General features: G+C 42.4%; 1 protein-coding gene and 2 pseudogenes across 12 annotated transcripts in view; 2 read left to right on the forward strand and 1 right to left on the reverse strand.

The window, feature by feature from the left end:
- LOC100395327 (transmembrane protein 14C) overlaps positions 1–24,528 on the forward strand; it is a 59,425-nt gene that overhangs the window by 14,771 nt on the left and 20,126 nt on the right. For 6 of the 10 annotated variants that reach the window (XM_078368939.1, XM_078368937.1, XM_002763551.7 and 3 more), the window contains 2 exons: positions 1,158–1,248; positions 2,484–2,997. In XM_078368939.1, coding sequence (XP_078225065.1) covers positions 1,158–1,248; positions 2,484–2,538 — 146 coding nt within the window. In that variant the 3' untranslated portion in view covers positions 2,539–2,997. Of the gene's footprint in view, positions 1–1,157; positions 1,249–2,483; positions 2,998–24,528 lie in introns of those variants that run through there. The other 4 variants (XR_013534151.1, XR_013534149.1, XR_013534148.1 and 1 more) reach the window with 2 other exon arrangements.
- Positions 2,482–24,528, forward strand: part of LOC144582116 (C-terminal-binding protein 1 pseudogene) — a 42,173-nt pseudogene continuing 20,126 nt past the window's right edge. Inside the window, exon 1 of the transcript XR_013534096.1 lies at positions 2,482–2,719. The product of XR_013534096.1 is annotated as a C-terminal-binding protein 1 pseudogene (transcript). The remainder of the gene's footprint in view (positions 2,720–24,528) is intronic.
- The window catches only part of LOC100394960 (serine/threonine-protein kinase MAK-like), a 50,476-nt pseudogene continuing 45,494 nt past the window's right edge, over positions 19,547–24,528 (reverse strand). Inside the window, exons 10-11 of the transcript XR_013534095.1 lie at positions 22,639–22,811; positions 19,547–19,943 (exon numbers count right to left, since the gene is read on the reverse strand). The product of XR_013534095.1 is annotated as a serine/threonine-protein kinase MAK-like (transcript). The remainder of the gene's footprint in view (positions 19,944–22,638; positions 22,812–24,528) is intronic.

Consider the following 24,528-nt stretch of genomic DNA (forward strand, 5'->3'; position numbering starts at 1 on the left):
TATCATTTATATACAGAATATGGAAAGATTTCCATACTTCATGAACGTATTTATCTGGTATAATTTGCATTAAACTTGTAAAAATAAAAAAATGGAAAAATAAATTAGCTGGGTATAGTGGCAGGCACCTGTAGTGCCAGCCACTCAGGAGGCTGAGACGAGAATTGCTTGATCCCAGGAGGTAGAGGTTGTAGTGAGCCAAGATCATGTCACTACACTCCAGCCTGTGTGGTAGAGTAAGACTCTGTCTCAAAAAAAAAAAAAAAAAATGCAATTCTGTTCATGTGTCTGTCTGCTTAGTATTCTTTAATAACTTCTCATTGCTCTTAGAATGAAAACCCAATCCCTAGTATGGCCTTCAAGGCTCCATGTTGTCAGGGACCTCCTCCTCACAAGCTGCATCTTGACTTCTGTGCCACACTGGCCTTTTAGGGTGAATGTGCTGTGCTCTCTCTCATCCCAGGTCCTCTGTATATACTGTCCCCTCTCCCTGGAATGGGCCTTCCCATCCTTCAGCTCATTAACTCCTTCTGTAATTTCAGATCCCAGCCAATCTTCCCTTCTTTGGCTAAGCCTAGCACGATCTCCCTGAGTAGGTTGATCCCTGTAATGCTTTTTTGTGTAGCATCAATTATACCTGAAGCACAAATTGTACCCTCTTTTTCTTTGTGTGTTTCTTTAAAGTCTGTCCCATCAGACCTGAAGCATTGTAAAAGGGCAAAGACAGTTTCGATTACCTTTGTATTCTCCAGTACCTAATACAGTGCTTGACATGTAGTAGGTGCTTTGACAGATGGCCAGTGGGAATTGTGTGCAGGGTAGAGGAAATACTGTCTGCATGGCATGAAAAACAGCAGCATTTTGGAGAAAACTAACACACTGATGGCTGAAGTATGAATTTTGCAGAAGATGAGTGGTGAGAAAGAGATGAGGCCGGAAGGGCAGACATGGCCCAGGCTTTGAAGGGTCCTGTTTGACCAATATTGGTAATTGGATCCATAGAATGTGGGCAGCCAGTAATCTCCCCCTACTGGGGGCAGGAGGAATGAGCATAGGATGAGGTGTGAGCCTTGAGAGGTAAGTGGGGCTTGGCCCACTTCTGATTCCCCTGCCTAGAAGATGTAATGAGTTTTCTTTCTTCTTTGTATCTTTTTCAGCTGCTACATCTGGTACCTTTGCTGGTGTTATGGCATTGAGATCCTACTACTATGGAAAAGTCATGCCTGTAGGTTTAATCGCAGGTGCCAGGTACTTTCCATTCTATTACTCTTCTTTACCATGTAGAGTTCAGTATATTGCCCAGGATACTTTGTGCATTCAAAACTTTGTTTCAGGATATCTGATGCCATGCATCAACTGACATTTGATTTCTACACTAGTAGAAAATGCTTTAAAAGCAATAGTTGGTTTAATGTCAAAATGGCATGAGTATATCCATTCACTGTGGAAATGGCTTTGTTCTCATATTTCTTCTCTGGTCCATCCTAGTTCCTCCTCATGGTGGCCGAAGTTTTAGTTCAAAGCCACGACTGCAGCCTTTTGTGTGACATGAGGTGGATGTGTGGGGGCCCCATATTTCTTAGATGTATAGGTGACTTATAGAAAATTTTGCTGAAAGGGAGTTTTGATTGAATCCTGTTTTCTAATTTTGATTATAAAACCTAAACCAAATGGTGATTTTTTAAAAATTCAGTTATAGGCCAGGCATAGTGACTTACACCTGTAATCCCAGCACTTTGGGAGGCCAAGGCAGGTGGATCACTTGAAGTCAGGAGTTCGAGACCAGCCTGGCCAACAAGGTGAAACCCCCGTCTCTATGAAAAATAAAAAATTAGCTGGGTGTGGTGGTGCATGCCTGTAATCCCAGCTACTCAGGAGGCTGAGGAAGGAGAGTCACTTGAACCAGGGAGGCGGAGGTTGCAGTGAGCTGAAATCATGCCACTGCACTCCAGCCTGGGCCAGAGAATGAGACTCCATCTCAAAAAAAAAAAAATTCAGTTGTTAAGTATGATAAAGACATCTTAAAGGCAGGGGAATTTTAAAAAGCCTATTTTGGAGAAAGATTGCATACCTCTACTTTGATCATGATCATGATGCTGCCAGTATAATGTTTTATACCTGAAGCAACAGAGTCAGTGTGGAGCTAGATCAAGAGCAGTAAACTGAGAGGCTTTAGGTTCTACCATTAATTAGCTCTGTGTGGCGGGGAGGCCTTGCTCTCTCTTGCCTCCGTTTCTTCAAATTATTGGCAGTTGCGTTAGGATCCAGCTCATGTGTGCTATTTTAATACCTCAGAGTGATACTGTTCCTTGGCATCCTTTTCTCTGGTTCCTCCAGGGATGGAAATTTTACCCGTGACCACTCCTGCCTTAGTATCTCCTCCCCCACACAGTTGTGACGAACCTGCAGAGTTTAGTTCCTTAAAAACATAGTTGCCTGTTCTGTCCTTTACCTGACGTTTTCTATCTGTTTCTTTTGAATAGTTTGCTGATGGTCGCCAAAGTTGGAGTTCGTATGTTGATGGCATACAATGAGTAGAAGTCGTGCTCCAAGCTGGACTCATGAAGAATTCAAATCTGAATCTTCCACTATTTTCAATGTATTAAGAGAAATAAGGGCAGATTTTTTGCATTTCTGACATTTTGCTTAAAAAAAAAAGACACCAAATTTGGCAGAAGAGTGGAAAATCAGTCGTTATCATTACAACCCTACAGAGGTGGTGAGTATGTACCACAAGCTTATTGAGACCCTCATAGAGATCGATTCTTGTATATTGATGTTATCACTTCTTTCTGTATCTACAGGTAAATCTCGATGGTAAAATGTTAGGTGTTGTCATTGAGAACCCTGAAACCCCATTCCCTGCTCAGAGGAACAGTATGAAAAACTCTCTTATGAGATTTAGAATACCTGTTCTTTTGCCCGTCTTAAAGCATAGACTGACTTTGAAATTATGTTAAATGAAATATCAATGAAAATATAGTTGACTATAGGTAATATTTCCTATGGTGTCTTCATTGCCAGAGCTGTCTAGTTCATAGAATGAGATGTTGCTAGCAAGATATAGAAACATGAAAGTATTTTTTTAATATTTAGGAATTACCTATTTTGAGTAATTTAAGGACCAAGGAAAGATACTTGATTGTACATTGCATTGAAGCTTCTTTCAAAAATGATCTCTGAGGATTTTTTTTTTTTTTTTTTAGGAGACAGTGTCTTTCTCTCTCATCTAGGCTAGAGGGTAGTGGTGCCATCATATCTCATTGTGGCCTCAAACTCTTGGGTTCAATCATCCCACCTCAGCCTCCTGAGTAGCTGGTACCGTCACATGTCAGCATGCCTGGCTTATTTGTTTTATTTTTTTGTAGAGATAGCGTCCTGCTGTGTTGTCCAGACTGGTAACCCCTTCCCTCAAGCGATCCTCTCTCCTTGGCCTCCCAGAGTGCTGGGGTAATGAGCATGAGCCACCGTACCTGGCCACTGAGGATTTCTAAGATTAGGACTGTGTAGCAAAAAAAAAAAAAAAAGCCGGTGTTTTTTTTTTTTTTGGTTGTTAATTAGAAGACCCACCTAGAGCTTGAATCACCTAGTAGTTTGGTCTCCACGTTGGACACATTAACTGAATACTGGTGTATTTTTGGTTCACTTTATTTTTGTTTCAGCTTGAGGAATTAACTCAAATCTCATACCCCTTGCTTTAGTTTTCATTCCTTCTTTAAAAAGGTAAGGATATTTGCTACTGGTCTACCCTAACTGATATCGGTTGAGTTTAGAGTATAATTCAGGCATTTTATGTATTTGCATAAGGCCCTTGAAAGTGTTCTAGTTTTCCATCCTTTTTTATAGGACACTGGACAATTAAGGACACTTGTATTGCAGTGGTAATGGCCATAGACCATCTAAACCCACCATCCTCTCAGGCTTCCACAGATAAGATTTTGAATTGTGACTTTGGCCCTTTCTTCATGTATCATGGAGTGTTTCCAAAGGGCACACATTTTGCCACCTCTGGTCCTAGGGGAGGACCTTGATCCTGAATGACAAGGTTCTCTGAAGGTGGGAATTCGTTTAGGTGCCAGGTAGATTCCTGTGTGACTATTTGGTTCCCAGCCATCAGCCTAGAAAATTCTAAGGCTGCCCACCGATGGAGGCAGGATGTCTTCATAGCCCTTGCTAAGTCCCCTTGTCCTCACTTCTCTGCAAAGATCCCTGAGAATTTACTGTCCTAAGGGTTGTGCTGGGTCCTAGCAGTGCAAGGAACAAGCTATGGTGCTTGCCTTCCTGAAGTCTAGTGGAAGAGGCAGACATCTAAACAAAGGCAATATAGAAATAAGTGTAATGAAGGTGGATCCATATTACTGTGGGGGCACCAAGGAGGGGAGTGGGCATTTCTGTTTAGGGAGTCAAGGGAAGCGGCACAAAGGAACCAATAGTTAAACTCAGTCTTGTCAGTTGATTCCTGAATCACCTGACATGAACTTTTGTCAGTTGCCTATGAGGAATTCATAGACAATGACAGGGACAAATGTCTCAGGTAGAGGGAGCAATACATACAGTGCCTCAAAGGCATGAAACTAGCACAACTGGGTTCAACCCTTTTCTTAGAGTTCTAATTCTTTTTAATGGCTTTAAGTTGTGCTGATGTTTCCCATTTAGTTTACCATTCCCCTACTGATAGAACCGTCTTGTTTAATGCCTCTGAAAGCCGGGAGTGGTGTCTCACGCCTGTAATCCCAGCACTTTGGGAGGCTCACCTGAGGCCTTTGATATTAATCCCAGCACTTTGGGAGGCTGAGGTGGGTGGATCACGAGGTCAAGAGATAGAGACCATCCTGGCCAACATGGCGAAACCCTGTCTCCACTAAAATACAAAATTAGTTTGGCATGGTGGTGTGTGCCTGCAGTCCCAGCTACTTGGGAGGCTGAGGCAGGAGAATTGCTTGAACCCGGGAAGCGGAGGTTGCACCACGAGATCGCACCACTGCACTCCAGCCTGGCACCTGGCAACAGAGGCTCTGTCTCAAAAAAAAAGAAAGAAAAAAAAACTCAGTAGTCAGAAAATAACCCAATTTAAAGGTGGGCAAAAGATCTGAACAGATACTTAGCCAAAGATGGCAATGCAGATGAAAAGATGCTCAACATCATGTCATTAGAGTGCATATAATACCAGTGAGAAGCCATTAGACACCTAAATAATGACCAAAATCCAAAACACTGATGCCACCAAACACTGGTGTAGTTGTGGAGCAGCAGGATCTCATTCATTGCTGCAGGAAATACAAAATGGCACAGATACTTTGGAGGACAGTTTGGCAGTTTCTTTTATTTTTTTTATTTTTGCAGACGGAGTTTTGCTCGTCGCCCAGGCTGTAGTGTAATAGCGTGATCTTGGCTCACCGCAACTTCCGCCTCCTGGGTTCAAGTGATTCTCCTCTATTAGCCTCCTGAGTAGCTAGCTTTATAGGCATGTGCCACCACACCCACCTACTGTTTTTGTATTAGTAGAGATGGGGTTTCACAATGTTGGCCAGCCTGGGCTCAAACTCCTGACCCCAGGTGATTCTGGAAAAAGAACTATGGAGACAGTAATGAGGTCAGTGGTGGCCAGAGGTTCAGGGCAAGATAGGGAAGGATGAATAGGGAGAGGACAGGATTTTGAGGGAGTGAAAGGATTCTTATGATACTATAATGGTGTATACATGTCCTTACATATTTTTTCAAAACCCATAGTATACAACACAAAGAATGAACCCTAATATAAACTGTGAACTTTATTTAATAACAGTGTATCAATACTGGCTTATCAGTTGTAATGAATGATCTACATGAATGCAAGGTTTTGATAATAGGGAAAATTCGGGAGGGGGAGATAAAGAGGCATATGGGAACTCTACTTTCTGATTAGTATTTTCATAAACCTAAAACTGCTTTTTTTTTTTTTTTTTTTTTTTAAGATGGAGTCTTGCTCTGTGGCCAGGCTAGAGTGCAGTGGCATTATCTGGGCTCTGTCGCCCAGGCTGGAATGCAGTGGGGCAGTCATGGCTCACTGCAGCCTCAAACTCCTGGGCTCAAGTGATCCTCCTGCCTCGGCCTTCTGAGTAGATGAGACTACAGGCGCACATCACCACACCCACACCCAGCTAATTTAAAAAAATTTCTTTTTATAGAGACAGGGTCTTGCTATGTTGCCTAAGCTGATCTTGACTCCTGGGCTCAAGCAGCCCTCCCACCTTGGCCTCCCAAAACTCTGGGATTACAGGCATGAGCCACTATACCCGGCCTGTAGTTTAATTTAAAAGTTGACTCTGAAACTATGCTCACAGCCCATCCTAACATGATCCTATATTAAAACACCAGATTAGAGTTGCCAGTCTTGGAGCTAAAAATGTTTAAAGCCTAGACTTCTTTATTTTTTTTATATCTTACCGCAATAGAACTGCTTAAATAGTACTACAGTTACCTTATCTGTGAGAAGAATTGCTTCATTATCTCTCCGCTGAAACAAAATAAGTAAACATTTTTTTTTTTTTTGAGATGGAGTTTCACTCTTGTCGCCCGGGCTGGAGTGCAATGGTACAGTCTTGGCTCACTGCAACCTCTGCCTCCTGGGTTCAAGCAATTCTCCTGCCTCAGCCTCCTGAGTAGCTGGGATTACAGGCACCCGCCATCATGCTTAGCTAATTTTTTTGTATTTTTAGTAGAAACAGGGTCTCACTATGTTAGCCAGGCGGGTCTCAAACCCCTGACTTCGGGTGATCCACCCACCTTGGCCTGCTAAAGTGCTGGGATCACAGGCATAAGGCACTGTGACTGGCCAGCTACTGGAAATTCTAATTGATGTCAATATAATACTGCACTACAATTTTTGGTTTTAACATTTAAAAAGCCTCAGAGAGTACTGAGTTAATCTTTTAAACATAAATTTACATTTCCCCCATCAAATGAGAGGATGAATTTTTTTATTTTGAGTTTGATAAACAAATGAGTAAAATTCTAATTTCTTTTTTTTTTTTTTTTTTTTGAGACGGAGTTTCGCGCTCTTGTTACCCAGGCTGGAGCGCAATGGCACGATCTCGGCTCACTGCAACCTCCACCTCCTGGGTTCAGGCAATTCTCCTGCCTCAGCCTCCTGAGTAGCTGGGATTACAGGCACGCGCCACCACGCCCAGCTAATTTTTTGTATTTTTAGTAGAGACAGGGTTTCACCATGTTGACCAGGATAGTCTCGATCTCTTGACCTCGTGATCCACCCGCCTCGGCCTCCCAAAGTGCTGGGATTACAGGCGTGAGCCATCGCGCCCGGCCCTAAAATTCTAATTTCTGATCTGATTTCTTTCAGAATATACCTGGAACACAAAACTGGTCGGGGACAGTTTTCAGGACATACTTACAATCCTACAGCAAAAAACCTAAATATTGTGAACCATATACAGCCCATTTCCTCAGTGCACGGGAGGACAGACTGGGTGGCCAAGTATGGAGGCCACTGGTAGGAGTCTGGTGTGATCTTCCCAATAAAAATAAAATAACAGGAATATGCATGCTAATTGAATAGAATAATTAACATGTAAAGACCTTCAATAGTTTACAAAAATATTTTTTAAAAACCCACTCTTGACTGGGCGTGGTGGCTCATGCCTGTAATCCCAGCAGTTTGGGAGGCCAAGGTGGGCAGATCACCTGAGGTCATGAGTTCAAGACCAGCATGACCAACATGGAGAAACCCCATCTCTACTAAAAACACAAAAAATTAGCTGGACATGGTGGCACATGCCTATAATCCCAGCTACCTGGGAGGCTGAGGCAGGAGAATCACTTGAACCCAGGAGGCAGAGGTTGCGGTGAGCCAAGATCATGCCATTGCACTCCAGCCTGGGCAACAAGGGCGAAAATCCATCTCAAAAAATAAATAAGTGAATGAATAAATAAATGATAGTAAGATCATATCCTATGATCATGTTAGGATGGGCTGTGAGCATACTTTCAGAGTCAACTTTTAAATTAAACTACAGGCTGGGTATAGTGGCTCATGCCTGTAATCCCAGAGTTTTGGGAGGCCAAGGTGGGAGGGCTGCTTGAGCCCAGGAGTCAAGATCAGCTTGGGCAACATAGCAAGACCCTGTCTCTATAAAAAGAAATTTTTTTAAGTTAGCTGGGTGTGGGTGTGGTGATGTGCGCCTGTAGTCTCATCTACTCAGAAGGCTGAGGCAGGAGGATCACATGAGCCCAGGAGTTCAAGGCTGCAGTGAGCCATGACTGCCCCACTGCATTCCAGCCTGGGCGACAGAGTAAGGCTTTTTCTCTATAAAAAAGAGTTAAAATAAATTAATTAAACTATAGTTAGCCATCTTATCAAAGTTCTAATGATTTGCTTTAATGTTTATTTTTGGTGCTTCACTAAGAATATCTATTTCAGATTAAAATAATTCAGAGACCATTCATGGTCAAATCTGATTGGCTTAAGTACAGAATCATCACCCTCCATTTCAAGTGTGTACCCACACATGTGTATGTCACATGCCACACCACTGGGGAGCAAGCTCACCTCAGTTTGGCATAATGCTGGAGGGTGGAGGGATGAACCCTTCCCCATCAAACACTATTGCAAAGCAAAAGGCAGGGTGTGAAAGTCCCATCATTAATTTCTATGCTCTAAGATGGAACTATAGAGAAACCTCATGTTACCGGCTGGGCGCAGTGGCTCACACCGGTAATCCCAGCACTTTGGGAGTCTGAGGTGGGTGGATCACCATATCAGGAGTTCAAGACCAGCCTGACCAATGTGGTGAAACCTCATCTGTACTAAAAATACAAAAAGTAGCCAGGCATGGTGGTGTGCACCTGTAATCCCAGCTATTGGGAGGCTGAGGCGGAGGCTGCAGTGAGCTGATACTGCATCACTGCACTCCAGCCTGGGCAGCAGAGCAAGACTCCATCTCAAAAAAAAAAAAAGAGAGAATCCTCAAGTTAACTTATGCATACACAGACTGTCAGCATCTGTGAAGCTTTCACTCTGTCCCAGGTTCTGGGCAGAAGTCTCTGGAAAAGGCATTTTCTCACATCTCACTGTGCAGCACAGCATACTCTTTGGAAGTGGATTAAGTGAGTTTCTATCCCAGCTCCACTAGGTGTGTGACCTCAGGTAAGTTACCTCACCTACACTTCATCATCTGTAAAGAAGAGATGTAGCTATATCATTGTGAGGATTAAATAATATAATCCCAGTAAGCCCTTTACACTATGCCTGGCAGAGAGTCCCCATTTAATTAGAGGTAGCTCTTCTTATAATTATTAGACCCTCAACTCCACATTTTTGGAAGAAAAATAGGACATTTCATTAAAAACAACAAAAAAGTGCACTAATGAGGTGAGGCTGACTAAAAGTCTTCACTTGAGAAAAGTGACTGCATAAACTTAACAAGGAAAATGTTCCTCTCTGCTCAGAAATCTAAAACACTGCATCTGAAGTTGTTCTTACCTGAAGCTGTTGCATTGAGAGGTGGTAAGTGGATCCTCTGGCCAGCTGACTCTACTTCTTTTTTGAGAAAGGAAGGAATATATCCTGACTGATTATAAGTAGTGTAACTTCCAAGATTTCCTAGTGACATATCATAAAGTTTCATAGTCAGAAGGTGAATATTTTTGGCACAGTAGAATAACATTGACTACTACCCCATCACTTCTAAATACTATTTTTGAGCATCTACTATGTTGTAGGCAGTATGCTGTGCTTGTTACAGATAGTCTTATTCCATCCGTACAACAACCCTCTTAGATCACATTATTATCCTTATCCTCCGATGTTAAGTAACTTGCCTAACTTCTCACAGTTAGTAACAGACTGAGCTAGAATCTGAACTCAAGGCCCAGAGGTATTATTCAGTTCACCCTGAACACGCCAGGCTTTCTCACAACCCCACTTCTTAACGGGGGTATATTTCCTGCTGTGAAGCCCCCATCTCTGAAGTGCTGTCTTTGTCTGTCTTCATTCTGTAAAATGGTTGTAAGTGGACCTGTTTTTTGTTTTTTTTTTTTAAGACGGAGTCCCACTCTGTTGCCCATGCTGGAGTGCAGTGGTACCATTTCCGCTCACTGTAACCTCTGTCTCTGGGTTCAAGCAATTCTCCTGTCTCAGCCTCCCAAGTAGCTGGGATTACAGGCATGTGCCACCACACCCAGCTAATTTTTAAATTTTTAGTAGAGATGGGGGTTCACCATGTTGGTCAGGCTGGTCTCAAACTCCTGACCTCAGGTGATCCACCCACCTCAGCCTCCCAAAGTGCTGAGATTACAGGTGTGAGCCACCATGCCCAGCTGTAAGTGGACCTGTTCTCGTAGGGTTGTTATCGTCACCGTCATCATCATCACTATTGGTGAATGCTCAATCTGGTGGTAGCATAGGGATGCACTGACAAGGAAAAGTCTAAAATCTGGAGACCAGTCAGGAAGTCACTGCTTTCGCTGAAATGAGGGAGGATGAGGGTCTGAACCATGACAGTGGCAGAGGATGAAGAAGGGAACTGAGCAGGTTTATAGAGTGGAGGTGGTAGGAAAGAGGGGGATGTAAACTCCTAAGTTTGTAACTCAGGTGACTGGATGCATTGTCCAAGAACAGCAACAGAGAGGAGAATCAGAATTGGTGGAAATGACATGGTACCAGGAGGACACTGAAGTTGTGGTTGGCAAAGGGTGAGTAAGCAGGCATGGAGATTGGTAGTGATCAGGTGTGGTGTTTCTAGAGTTGTGGGCTTGGAGAAGCCAGCTCAGAGGGGCTGCAAATGTGCAGATACCTGGAGTAGACCCCCAAGGAACACCAGTATTAAAGGACAGGAGAGAGAACAGGTAGAGAGATAGATGGTAGGAGTAACACGGCATGGAAATCCAAGAGAATACACATTGAGTGTGGAAAAAAAGGAATGGGAGGTAAGGCAGAGAGCTCAGATGGGACCAGCACTGCCCATGGGATCTGGCCACTGGGATGTCAAGCTCTAGCGGGAGCTGCTGCAGTGGCAGGAAGCAGACTGAAGACAAATGGCAAAGTTGAGGAGCCAGCCAGAAGCGACAGGTGGTAAGGAGCTAGCTCTGCAGGGAAGGAGACAGGCTTGTCCCTAGAAGGTGAAATAGGGCTCTGATCACCCTCATGTTTTCAAAGCACTGTTCAATAAACAATGTTTTTTCTGTAGTGTTATCTGTTCACATGTCTCAACACTGGGCTCCGTGTCCCTGATGTCTCTCACGGCATATCAGGCTCTCACCAAGTGTCTGCTCTTAAAGCAACGATTTTCAAAGTGCAATATTATGTTATCAGCCCCTAAAGGATTGTATACAGAAAGCATACACTCTAAATCTATACTTGTTTAACTCTACTACATTTTGCGTAAGTTCAGCTGCCTACTTTAACCTTTTTCCCATCTCAGAAACTCGTTCTGAAACATTCACCATTTCTTTTTTTGAAAGAGAGAGTCTCGTTCTGTTGCCCAGGCTAGAGTGCACTTAGTGGCTTGATCTCAGCTCACTGCAGCCTCTGCCTCCTAGGTTCAAGTGATTCTCCTGCCTCAGCCTCCCAAGTAGCTGGGACTACAGGTGCACACAACCACTCCCAGCTAATTTTTGTATTTTTAGTAGAGACAGGGTTTCACCATGTTGGTCAGGCTGGTCTCGAACTCCTGACCTGCCTCAGCCTCTCAAAGTGCTGGGATTAAAGGTATGAGGCACCACACCTGGCCACTAATCAGTTCTTTACTTCAGAACACTTTTTGGAAGGAAATTCAAAGCAGTGATTGTATTCAATAGCAACTTCAGGTTGTGTCCCTTGCTCTCATCCTCACCAGCAGAGCAAATACATTAAATGCTTAGCGTGTGACAAAAATTTTAGATAGGGTTATGTAAAAATACCTAAGGAAATTTCCTCCATTTTATGGATGGGAAAGCTGGCTTAAACAACTTGTTTCAAACCACAAAACCCAGTGAGTGACAAAATGGGGATATGCTGGACTCTAGGATTCATGCACTGAGCAGTTATAGGATGCTTCTTACTGGAGAAAGAAGTTGTTAGGGAAAAAAATAAGCAGAATTAAATTATTTTGGCTTATTATTTGAAGTACCTTATGTACTGTGAATTTTCAGGCTGGAGCTAGTGGTTAGAACTGTTGAAACCAGTGACACTGATCCCCTAGGAAATTCCCCATCTCTATTAATCCAGTTAATTTTTCATTTTTTAAATTACTAATTTTTTTTTCTTTTAAGAGGGAGTCTCTGTCACCCAGGCTGGAGTGCAATGGCGTGGTCTTGGCTTACTACAACCTCTGCCTCCTGGGTTCAAGCAATTCTCCTGCCTTAGCCTCCTGAGTAGCTGGGATTATAGGCATGCGCCATCACACCCAGCTAATTTTTGTATTTTTAGTAGAGACAAGGTTTCACTGTGTTGGTCAGGCTGGTCTCGAACTCCTGACCTCATGATCTGCTTGCCTCGTACTTCCAAAGTGCTGGGATTACAGGCGTGATCCACTGCATCTGGCTCCCAGTTAACCTTTTTAAAACAGTCATGGTTCATGGATAAGAAACGAGTTTCAGAACTTCAAGAAAAAATTCCAGGAATATTGATCACAAAATTAGAAAATATTCTTTTAATTCTTTTCCTTAGAATTACTTCCTTGATTTCTTCTGTAAAATTCCATAATTAATTTAAGAAGACCAGCATAGAACTTTTTGAGGCAAATTTTTTCTTAGAATATCAACTACTGAAGAAAGATATTCTTGATGAGATAGGATGCTTTTCTGTATCCTAGTCCAGACTTGACTTCTAAAAGCGAATCATCTTGGCCTTTTATGTCAGGATCAGGGGCAAATGTTGAGAAGAAAATTAGACAAGAGATTCAAAGAACAAATTGCATTCATCTGATGCCCAGAAATTACCTTGTGGGCCCTCTGATTTTTCAGGAAAAGTTTCATTGCATGATGGCTTTTGAATTGGTTTAATTATGCTTTCTTCTAAAGGGAAGGCAGATGGAAAGAAAGAATAATAGGAGAATGTTTTAGGAAAAGCAGAGAAAAATGAATTAGATGATTCATGAAAAGACCCAGCAAGAACCCCTAAAAATGCAAAAATGTCCCCATGTGCTGTCATGGCGTTTATTTGATTCCAACTGGATATTCTTTTGAGACTCAAAGTTGTTCTACTGTCATTTAATTGACTTTGTATAACTGGTTGGTTCAGTGAATATTATTCTCATGTATCTGAGGAAAAAATAAGTAAATTACAGTGCTGAAGTGTATGACACCTCAGCAACATTAAATAGATAATCTGAGTTTTAAAGAATCTGGAAAACCTGTAAAAAGTCCAAATGTATTGATGTCACATCAGAATATCTCATAAACTACTCACTCATTATAATGGTAATTGTCAAACTTTTTTGATACAATATCACCTACATTAAAAAACAAACTACCTTTTCACACACTTCTAAGCTAATATTTAAAATTTTCAATCGTAAGTGTAACAGTTGCAAAGGATGTTATTTCTGACATATTGTAACTACAGGCATTTTAAAAATAAAACTATTAGTGATTTTATGCCCTTCAATAGTGACATAAAAATACATGAACAAGTTCCTTTTGACACTTGGATATTTCACATTAATTTTTTTCCCCTAAAATTATGTTTTTATTATAAATATAACCTCAGCTTTGAAATTTGATCCAAATGTAATCTTAAGCTTAAAAGTCTTAAAATTGGTCACCCTAACATATGTGTAAATTAAAATTTTAATTTCTTGTAACCATAAAGATATTAAAATACACAGTTATAATTACAATGATTAATTGTATATAATTAATCAAGATGAATATTATATATTTTGATTACTAAACATAAAAATTAAGTTTTCTGGAAATGCGTCTATCTCTTAATGAGAAAGATGTAACTTTTTTCAAGTAGTTCATGTATCAACAAATGACTATTTGTTGCTGGAATCACAGCATCAGGGCTATTTCCTCTCCTTTTTTCTTCCATTTCAGAAACAGAAGCACAAAGAAATCTTGCTAATATAAATAGTTGGGAACAAAAGGGGTTTTCTGATAGCTTCACCACTCTATTCTTCAAACACTCTTCAAAGTTATAGATGAAAATTCATATACTGATCTCATAAAAAAACAATTAAACATTTTTTTAAAAATTACCTGTCAGCTAACAACTCAGGTCCTCCTTCAATTTTCTAAATGCTGAGAGCTGTTAAGACTCCCTGACTTTAAAAAGGATCTGTTCCTCAGTCATCAAATCAAAGTTACTTTCTCAACAGTGACCTCAACATAGCAGAATTTCCATTTCCTTGGCACCCCAGATATTTTTACATTTTGGAGAAAAAGAAAACACACCATGGTGGCAAGTGTAAAGTCATCTTTTGTAAAGGAGGAGAATAGAGACTTTGCTAGGGCAGATCCATTTCAGCAAAGATTCAGATGGAGGTTGAGAATTCCCTTAAAACTATCTATATTAAGTATCAGTGGGAAAACCTTTTTTTAATTATTATACTTTTTAATATATAGAGACATGGTTTTGCCATGTTGGCCAGGCTGATCTTGAACTCCTGGCCTCAAGGGACCCGCCCGCCTCTGTCTCCCAAAGTGCTGGGATTACCGGCATGAGCCACCATGCCCATCCAGCTGAAAACAGCTCTATTGAAGAGGCAGTGTTACAACTCCATGACTGCTCCAGCAGAGCAGGGCTATGCCTAGGCAGAGAGTTGCAGAAAACCTTTACATATTCCTCAGGTCCACATGTATCTTGGTTGGAAGAGCACTGCAGTATAATTAAAAGGAAAACCATGTATATGTACATTTTGTATTCTCGCGTTACCTGCATTGCTTCTTTTGAAAGCAAGTTCTGCCCTGACAGGTCCCAGTGACTTAGGGAATAACTGATTGCTCCATGTGTGGGGGTTTATTTCCTTTCCACTGGCTATCAAGGACACATTCTTGGGATTCACACCTGAGAAGAACAAAGCAGCCACTTCGAAGGGCAGAGTGGATCATAAGCTTGAAGGAAACATGTAATACATTCAAAGACTAGAGATACCTTGGACAGGAGAACGGAAATAAATTTAGGTGAAAATGTAGCAGATACTTGCTTTCTGATGAACACTAACATGATCACAAGCCCTCGGCACAGCCACCTGGAATGCTGACAGTACTTTATAAGCAGAAATGTTTTCTATACTGTAATGACATTTGATGTTCTTGCTAAGTTCTTGTAGAAACAATTTTTCTGCAACATGACTTTTTTTTTTTTTTTTGAGACAGGGTCTCTCTCTCTCTCTCTCTCTCTCTCTCTCTCTCTCTCTGTCATCAGGCTTGAGTGTAGTGGTGTGATCTCAGCTTACTGCAGCCTCCACCTCCTGGGTTTAAGCGATTTTCCTGCCTCAACCTCCTGAGTAGCTGAGATTACAGGTGCCCACCACCATGCCTGGCTAATTTATATATTTTTAGTAGAGAGGAGGTTTCACCATGTTGGCCAGGCTGGTCTCAAACTCCTGGCCTCAAGTTAGCCATTTGCCTCGGCCTCCCAAAGTGCTGAGATTACAGGCATGAGCCACCACACCTGACCTAACATGACATTTTCATGTCACTTGTTTTGAGCATATACTCTTGGCCTAACCCTTGGTGTAGCAGGGAAAACAGACATGTGACTAAGAACTCAGGCAAACCTCTGAGGTTCGGAGGTATGAAGCTCCATCTGTAGTGCTTATTTGTATGTGAGATACAGTAAAATGAAAACAGTTTATTCCCTGTACACCAGAAAGAAGGCATTGGAAATGTACTTGGAAAGGGACAGTTTAAATTATGATGTTCTGAAATCTGTGAAATGTCCATTCAGCCTTGGGCTGTAGTACTGGTCGTTAAAGGAAGTTGTTTCAACCTATTCTTAAGAGACTTGAAAACTTCTTTAGCTTGTTTTCTTTTCACTGATAATGAAATTAGAGTGAACTCGCACAGTCTATGCCTTTAGGTCATTCACGGAGAATTTTCTTTATCTAGTGTAGAAATCATCACTGAGGACTCCACTAATTTAAGAAGTTAAAACTGTCTCCAGGCAGTTGAGCTTTTGCTTTTCACAAGCCAAATTCCTTACAATGGCTTTATGTTTATGAGATATATAAAAATATTCCTTATTTTGAAACCAGAAATACTGAGCTTCAAAAGTTACCCACTGTTCTCTAAGGAAACACTTCATCAAGCAAATAATTTCCCTTTCTTATAAAATATAACTTCCCTAATAAAACACCTACAAATCGAACTATAATAGGCAACTACTGGCTGGGTGTGGTGGCTCACACCTGTAATCCCAACACTTTGGGAGGCCAAGGCAGGCGGATCGTGAGGTCAGGACCACCCTGGCCAACATAGTGATACGTCATCTCTACTAAAAATACAAAAATTAGCCAACCATGGTGGCACGTGTCTGTAGTCCAAGCGGGAAGCTGAGACAGAAGAATCACTTGAACCTGGGAGGTGGAGGCTGTGGTGAGCCCAGATCACGCCACTGCACCTCAGCCTGAGCATCACAGCAAGACTCTTTAGGCTGGGTACGGTGGCTCATACCTGTAATCCCAGCACTTTGGGAGGCTGAGGCAGGTGTATCACCTGAGGTCAGGAGTTTGAGACAAGCCTGGCCAACATGGCAAGACACTGTTTCTACTAAAAGAATACCAAAAAAAAAAAAAAAAAAATTAGCTGGGCATGGTGGTGCCTGCCTATAATTCCAGCTACTCTGGAGGCTGATGCAGGGAAATCACTTGAACCCAGGATATATAAATTGCAGTGAGCCTAGATTCCGCCACTGCATTCCAGCCTGGGCTACAGAGCAAGACTCTGTCTCAAAAAAAAAAAAATCTTCACCCAAAAGGGAAGTGCACGATGGGGGTAAAACATTAAAAATGTGTGTGACCACAGTTCTCAAACTATAGTTCAACAAAGAATGAGTTCTGAATATTTAAATGATGTTTTTAATCTAGTTAGCCTTGGCAATATTCCTAAATAGGCTTATTTTTTTCAAGTAAAAAAAAAATTTTTTTTTTTTTTTTTTTTTGAGAGTCCTGCTCTGTTACCAGGCTTGAATGCAGTGGTGCAATCCCAGCTCACTGCAACCTCTGCCTTCTGGGTTCAAGCGACTCTCCAGTCTCAGCCTTTCTAGTAGCTGGGACTATAGGCATGCACCACCATGCCCAGCTAATTTTTGTGCTTTTTAGTAGCGTTGGGGTTTCACCATGTTGGCCAGGATGCTCTCAATCTCTTGACCTCGTGATTTGCCCGCCTCTGCCTCCCAAAGTGCTGGGATTACAGGCATGAGCCCCTGTGCCCAGTCACTCAAGTAAATATTTTAAAGTAAAAGGTAAGTAAACAATTGAAGATAACTAGTTAATTCAAGGTCTATTTAAGATGAAGATTGCAATTTTGTTGTAAATAGATATATCCTAGAATTTTGTTATTCATCAGTTTATAAGTTTTCATTGGGTATCTCCTACACACTAAACACTGTTAGAAGTAAGCATAAATTAATATAATTTGATATTATAATGATAGATATCATTATATGATGATAACTCCTGGCCTCAAAGGGCATAAAAAAGGTCAATTAGCAAACATTTACTGAGCACCCACCAGTGCCAGGCAGTTTGTGTGGCATTGGAGAAAAAGTGGCAAACAAAATAGACCAGTTTCTATTATTTGGCGCTTATAATCTACTGAGAAGGGAGGCATCTTTAGTTATAACTAAATATATCATGAGCAGTGTTCATAATGTTTAGAAGAATCTGGGGTGGAGGGGGCAAATAACAGAAGCAACTCAGCCAGTCTTTCTTTCAAATAGGCAATTTTAAGCTGAAATATGAATCATGATTAACCCATTTATGTCTGAGGCAGCATTTTTCTGAATTTTTGCAATCAGACCTTGGTGATGACCTTGAGCAGTAGGATACAAACCCACATGCTGAAGGTTCCAATAATGGAACACTAGGCATAATGTGTTTTAAGGGGTGGGGAGGTGTGATCCTTGGAGAGGCAACAGTTTGGGCTGAGGACTTTAATGGAAAAGAACTCAAAGATGGCCAGCAAGGATGCAGCAAGAACACAGGGTGGTATAAAATGAGTCTGGAGAGTGGAGGAGGGACAGGCCATAAAGAATTTTGTATGCTGTGTTAGAGTGAAAATGCAGTAGCAGAGGCTAATGTAGAAATGACATAGGGCATTGAATAAACAGGGTAGAAGGAAAGATGGTAAATAATGAATGGGAAGAGAGAAGGATCCACAGATCAGTTTCAGAAGTGCTATGGAGGCTGGGCGTAGTGTCTCACGCCTATAATCCCAGCACTTTGGGAGGCTGTGGTGGGCAGATCGCTTGAGGTCAGAAGTTCAAGACCAGCCTGGTCAACCTGGTAAAACCTCATCTGTACTAAAAATACAAAAATCAGCCGGGCATGGTAGCATGCACCTGTAGTCCCAGCTACTTGGGAGGCTGAGGCAGGAGAATCACTTAAACCTGGGAGGCAGAGGTTGCAGTGAGCCGAGAAGGCACCACTGTACTCTAGCCTGGGTGACAGAGTGAGACTCTGTCTCAAAAAAAAAAAAAAAAAAATTAGCCAGGCTGATGGCAGGTGCCTATAATTCCAGCTACTCAGGAGGTAGAGGCATGATACTCTTATGCCTGAAAGGTGGAGGTTGCACTGAGCCAAGTTGCGCCACTGTACTTCAGCTTGGGCAACAGCAAGACTCTGTCTGGGAAAAAAAAGTGCTATGGAGTGAGCTCCTCTTGTGGCCAGCAGTGTGGGTGGCATCAATTCATGCTCAGAGTCCTGGCTCTAGAAGCAGGGAGTGAGACCAGAGGGCACCACTGAGAGATCATTAGCATTTCCACTGCATACTCTATTTGCAACTACTTTGTGCAATGGCACGATCTCGGCTCAGTGCAACCTCTGCCTGCTGGGTTCAAGTGATTCTCCTGCCTTAGCCTCCCAAGTAGCTGGGATTATAGGTGTTTGCCACCACGCCCAGCTAATTTTTTGTATTTTTAGTAGAAAAGGGGTTTCATCTGTTGGCCTTGCTGGTCTCGAACTCCTGACCTCAGGTGATCCACCAGCCTTGGCCTCCCAAACTGCTGGGATTATAGGCATGAGCCACTGTGCCCAGCCAAAGATTGCTTCTTATTTGGGTTTCTATCCTCTGCGTAGCTGCTGGTTCACAATAGGTGCTCAACAAATAAATGTTGGTTCAAGTGACTGAACTGAGCCCAATTCTAGTTTTAAATCTCAAGAGGGATCCTCTTGAAAACAATGAAGCCAACAGGTGACAGTAAGGCTCAAGTTTCCATTCCAAACAATTATTTGTAATTGAGTCTAAATTTGAAATTTTTTTTTTTGAGATGGAGTCTCACTCTGTCACCCAAGTGGCATAATCTCGGCTCACTGCAACCTCTGCCTCCCAAGTTCAAGCAATTCTCCTTCCCTCAGCCTCCCAAATAGCTGGGATTACAGGCATCTGCCATCACGCCCAGCTAATTTTTGTATTTTTAGTAGAGACAAGGTTTCACTACGTTGGCCAGGCTGGTCTTGAAGTCCTGACCTCAGGTGATCCAGCCACCTCAGCCTACCAAAGTGCTGGGATTATAGGTGTGAGCCACTGCGCCTGGCCCTTAGTGATTAGAGTTTTTACTTCACTGCTGCCCTTTCTTCAGATATTCTAAGACACTTTAACCTGACCTATCTATATTCCAGCTAGCAGTAAACATTTTCTTTGCTCCACTTACCTGGAAGATATCTTGATTGTTTCAAGTAGTACTGTTTAGAGGCTGGGGCAGTTGACAATTCAGAATCAGACTTTAGGGAAACAGCGCAGGTAAGCTCTTGTTTTCCTCTGGCAAGTGGTCAGAGCCTGAGGGTGCCAGCTCTGGAAGCCTTGAAAGCCAATAAAAGGTAGCATTAGAGCACGAACAACCAGTTCTCCCCACCCTCTGCACAGCTCTCTATGCCAGTTAATCTGACCTCACATAAATGGTTTCCATTGGAGTCTTTTGGCTAACCATCAACTTACTCTCCACCCCCATAGATATTAGATCATGCACAGAATCATTTCTGATACCAGACAATATGTGACAGGAAGCTTTATAACTGAGCAGCAATTTACTTGTATGTAATATGTTTCTAACTGTCCTGCAGCTGCTGCAGCTGGATTCATAATGTGGGAAGTTGGCATGTTGAGAGGGAAATAATAGCCATCTTCAACTGTTGACTAAAATAATTTCAATCAATGAGGTTGTTTGGAGCCTAAAATAAACTGGTTTGGATGGCCTAAAAAAACTGAAGTGGGAAACAAAGTGCTTGAAAAACTCCCATATAGGCTGGGCACAGAGGCTCACGCCTATAATACAAGCAGTTTGGTAGGCCAAGGTGGACGGATCACAAGATCAGGAGTTTGAGATCAGTTTGACCAACATGGTAAAACCCCGTCTCTATTGAAAATACAAAAATTGGCCGGTCGTGGTGGCCCATGCCTGTAGTCTTAGCTACTGGGGAGGCTGAAGCAGGAGAATCGCTAGAACCCAGGAGGCAGAGGTTGCCGTGAGCCAAGTGCCACTACACTCCAGCATGGGTGACAGACCGAAATTCTGTCTCAAAAAAAAAAAAAAAAAAAAAAAAAAAGAATAGAAAAGCTCCCATATAAGATTTCTAATTACTCTAGTGTCAGGCACAGAAAATAGGTATTTGTGGAGATACACCTGTGTCTCAGTTGGCAGAATAGACTTATGCAGTGGCTAAGCACCTAGCTAGCTGTTGGGTGGTGTCAGTACTAAGACTGACTCTGCCTGTCAGTCCCTGCCTTCCACAGTCCTGTTTCTGTGTTGGAACTGAGGACTTTCTGCTTCAAGGCTTAGTTCTGTCTCATTCCTGAGGACTTTGTGACCAGGCAGCAGTGTGTGTGGCAGGCATTGCTACCAAAAGGGGTGGCTGGAACTTGTTTTGCTGCCTGTCTGGGTGTGTCACAATGAGTCCTCCACGACTCACCTCCCCACTCCGTCCTACTGGGCAGCTTCCTTGCTGGGGCCTGAATATACTGCCCAACTTCCATCACTTGTTAACTTCAAGCATTCGTGGTTTCCACCCAGAAATTTGTGCTACCATACCCTACTCACCAAGTCGATCCCCTTCGAAATGGACACTCCCTTGGGTGGCCCTTTGAACTGCTGGCCACCTGTTTGGGGGCAGTTCCAGGCACAGGTACATTTGCCTACCATTTTTGGCATCTTTTTCTTCCCAAGCCCACTACTGTTATATCACTCACTGAAACTCTACCCATTCTCGCCAGGAATAGTGGCTCATACCTGTAATCACAGCACTTTGGGAGGCCAAGGAGGGCAGATCACCTGAGGCTGGGAGTTCAAGACCAGCCTGACCAACATGGAGAAACCCTGTCTACTAAAAATACAAAATTAGCTGGGTGTGGTGGTGCACGCCAGTAATCCCAGCTACTCGGGAGGCTGAGGCCAGAGAATTGCTTGAACCCGGGAGGCGGAGGTTGCGGTGAGCCAAGATTATGCCATTGTACTCCAGAGCCTGGGCAACAGGAATGAAACTCCATCTCAAAAAAAAAAAAAAGAAAGAAAGAAAAGAAAGAAATTCTACCCATTTTCAAAACTGCTCACTCTAAAAAGACTTTTCTGTCCTCATCAGAGGGATTTCTGCCCAGAGACAAAACACCCAGGGCTTCTTGCAGCTCCGTCACTGGTGGCACTAAATACACACATATGTCATGTGGTACAATCCTCTGGCTGTCTTATTCTGTTGGTTTATATTTGATGCATTGAGGAGAGGCTTAATACCAACTAGGTATTTAGCAAAGACCTACTGAATATAAATACAAGTATAAATGTAAGTATAAATATCTTGCTTTTGTTCACTTTTAAGAAGACCAGGCATGGTGGCTCATGCCTATAATTCCAGCATGATTCTAAGTTTCCAGAAGCCCTCACCAGAGGCAGATGCTGGCACTAGGCTTCCTGTGCAGCCTGCAGAACCATGCGCCAACACATGCTTTACAGCAATGCAAAAATGAACTGACACACTACACACACACACACCACTCATCTGTTAATACTGAGAATTGTTACCATGAGAAGATTCTTACCTTTTCAGAGGTATGTGGAAAGATCTGTATTTTGTGGAAGAAACCAATATTAAGCAAACTTTTTTCTTTTTTTTTTAAGATGGAGTCTCACTTTGTTGCCCAGGCTGGAGTGCAGTGGTGCAATCTCAGCTCACTACAACAACCACCTCCAAGGTTCAAGCAATTCTCATGGCTCAGCTTCCCGAGTAGCTGGGATTACAGGCATGCACCACCATGCCCAGCTAATTTTTCTATTTTTAGTAGAGACAGGGTTTTGTCATGTTGGCCAGGCTGGTTTCGAACTCCTGGCTTCCAGTTAGCTACTCGCCTCAACCTTCCAAAGTGCTGGGAATACAGGCATGAGCCACTGCACCTGGCCTATTAAGCAAACTTTTTTTTCATTTAAGGCCCACGTGCATTTATATTTAATGAGTAAAATTTAAGTTGACACATGGCAAAAACATTTTTCTGAGGAATCTGAAATCTTACCGAAATGGAGAATCTTTCTTCCTTTTTTCTTTAAAAACACCCATGCTTGGCTTCTTGGAATGGGAGGCTCCGAAATCATAGTTCTCCAACTCTTCCCAGCTTTCTCCAGATTTGAAGATAGTCTGGCCCCAACACCTCCTACCACTTTTATGATTCAGTGTGCCATTTGGCTTCTGTGGTGGAAAATCAGTTGTCATAATCTTTAATCAGGTACTGAATGCCTTTCACACAAAAGCTACTCTATAAGACACTATAAGAGTTACCATTCTCAAGGAGCGTTCCATATACTTTAGGGCATAACACATATACACAGTTACAAGCATGAAAAAAATTGGGTGGTATATGTCAAAAATATGATAGGTGCTCAGAGGAAAGATCTCTGTGAACTGGGTTGGTGGGAGATGAATATTTAGGGTCTGAGTTAACTCTTTAATGACACGAAGGATCTGGAAACCTGAGACTTGGCTATGTCTCTTTAAACAAGTGACTTACCTTCTCAAAGCCTTAGTGTCCTTTTTAAGTGGGGACAGCCTCAATGAAAAGGACACTAAGGGTGGCATGTGCCAGCATCTTTTACTCTTCCCTCTGCTAGAATGCAGGCACAACACCCAAAGGAACACCAGTCATCCTGTGGGCACAGGCATGAAAGCTACCTGCTCAGGGTGGCAGAGTAGGAAGCCAGCAGCAGCCTGCTTCCTCTGCAAGCTGCATGAGCTCCAGCTGCCCACCACCTGATTTCTCATCATGTGAGAAAAACAACCCCTATTGTTTAAGCCACAGTGGTCGAGTTTTTGTTTTAAGTCCCTGAATGTAATCTTAATGAATGCAGAGGGACGTATGAGTCTGTCACAGAATGGAGGCATCATTAACAGAATTAAGGAAAAGGAAAGAGGTCTTGGCTTGGAGAACACAATGAATTTTTTTTTTTTTTTTTTTTTTTTTTTGAGGCAGAGTTTTGCTCTTGTTGCCCAGGCTGGAGGGCAATGGTGGGATCTCAGCTCATCCCAATGTCTGCCTCCTGGGTTCAAGTGATTCTTCTGCCTCAGCCTCTTGAGCAGCTGGGATTACAGGTGCGCATCACCATGCCTGGCTAATTTTGTATTATTTGTAGAGACAGGGTTTCTCCATGTTAGGCTGGTCTTGAACTCCCAATCTCAGGTGATCCACCTGCTTTTGCCTCCCAAAGTGCCGGGATTACAGGTGTGAGCCACCGCACCTGGACTGAATTGGTTTTATACAAATTTACAGAGAGTGGTTTAGGGGCACATAAACAGAAAAATCCAAAAGGCAACTCAAAACTAGGGAATAGAGCATGGAAAATTTTCAGAAAACACAGCTACGTTGGGTGCAGGGAGATGCTGAATGGCCATGCTATTGCTTGAAGCTGATGGTGTCACAGTGAGTGACAGATGATAATTTTAAAAAGTATTTGTCAGCTTCTACACTATTATTTTCTCTGCCAGGTAGAACAATCTCCAGAATCAAGAGAATAAAAAAAAATGTTAAGCTCCAAATCAGTAGGATTAATAAAAGGTTACCCTTAGCTGAGTTTGAGTTTGACTTCTGTTGAACTGTATTTTAGGGTACTGATGCTGAACACTGCTCAGCAATGTCAGTGATATCCAAGAATCTTGTTTGTGTCTGAGAAGAGTGGAAAGGGGCAAATATAATAATTTTAATAAAGTAGAAGATTTATTTTGGCGAATTCCACATCAGTAAGTTTGGTAAGGATGAGGGCAAAGATTCTAAAATCAGTTATTAAAGGGGATGTTTGTGGGCACTGAGGGAAAACAGTGATAGCTCAGATAGACCACGCTTTTTCAGAAAAGGCAAACAATGAGTTCATCTGATGTAGTGTGTGTGGACTTCAGCCCAGTGGGTGAAAGCAGC

Source organism: Callithrix jacchus, chromosome 4 (genome assembly GCF_049354715.1).
Source record: "Callithrix jacchus isolate 240 chromosome 4, calJac240_pri, whole genome shotgun sequence".
In the NCBI taxonomy this organism is placed as follows: Eukaryota; Metazoa; Chordata; class Mammalia; order Primates; family Cebidae; genus Callithrix; species Callithrix jacchus.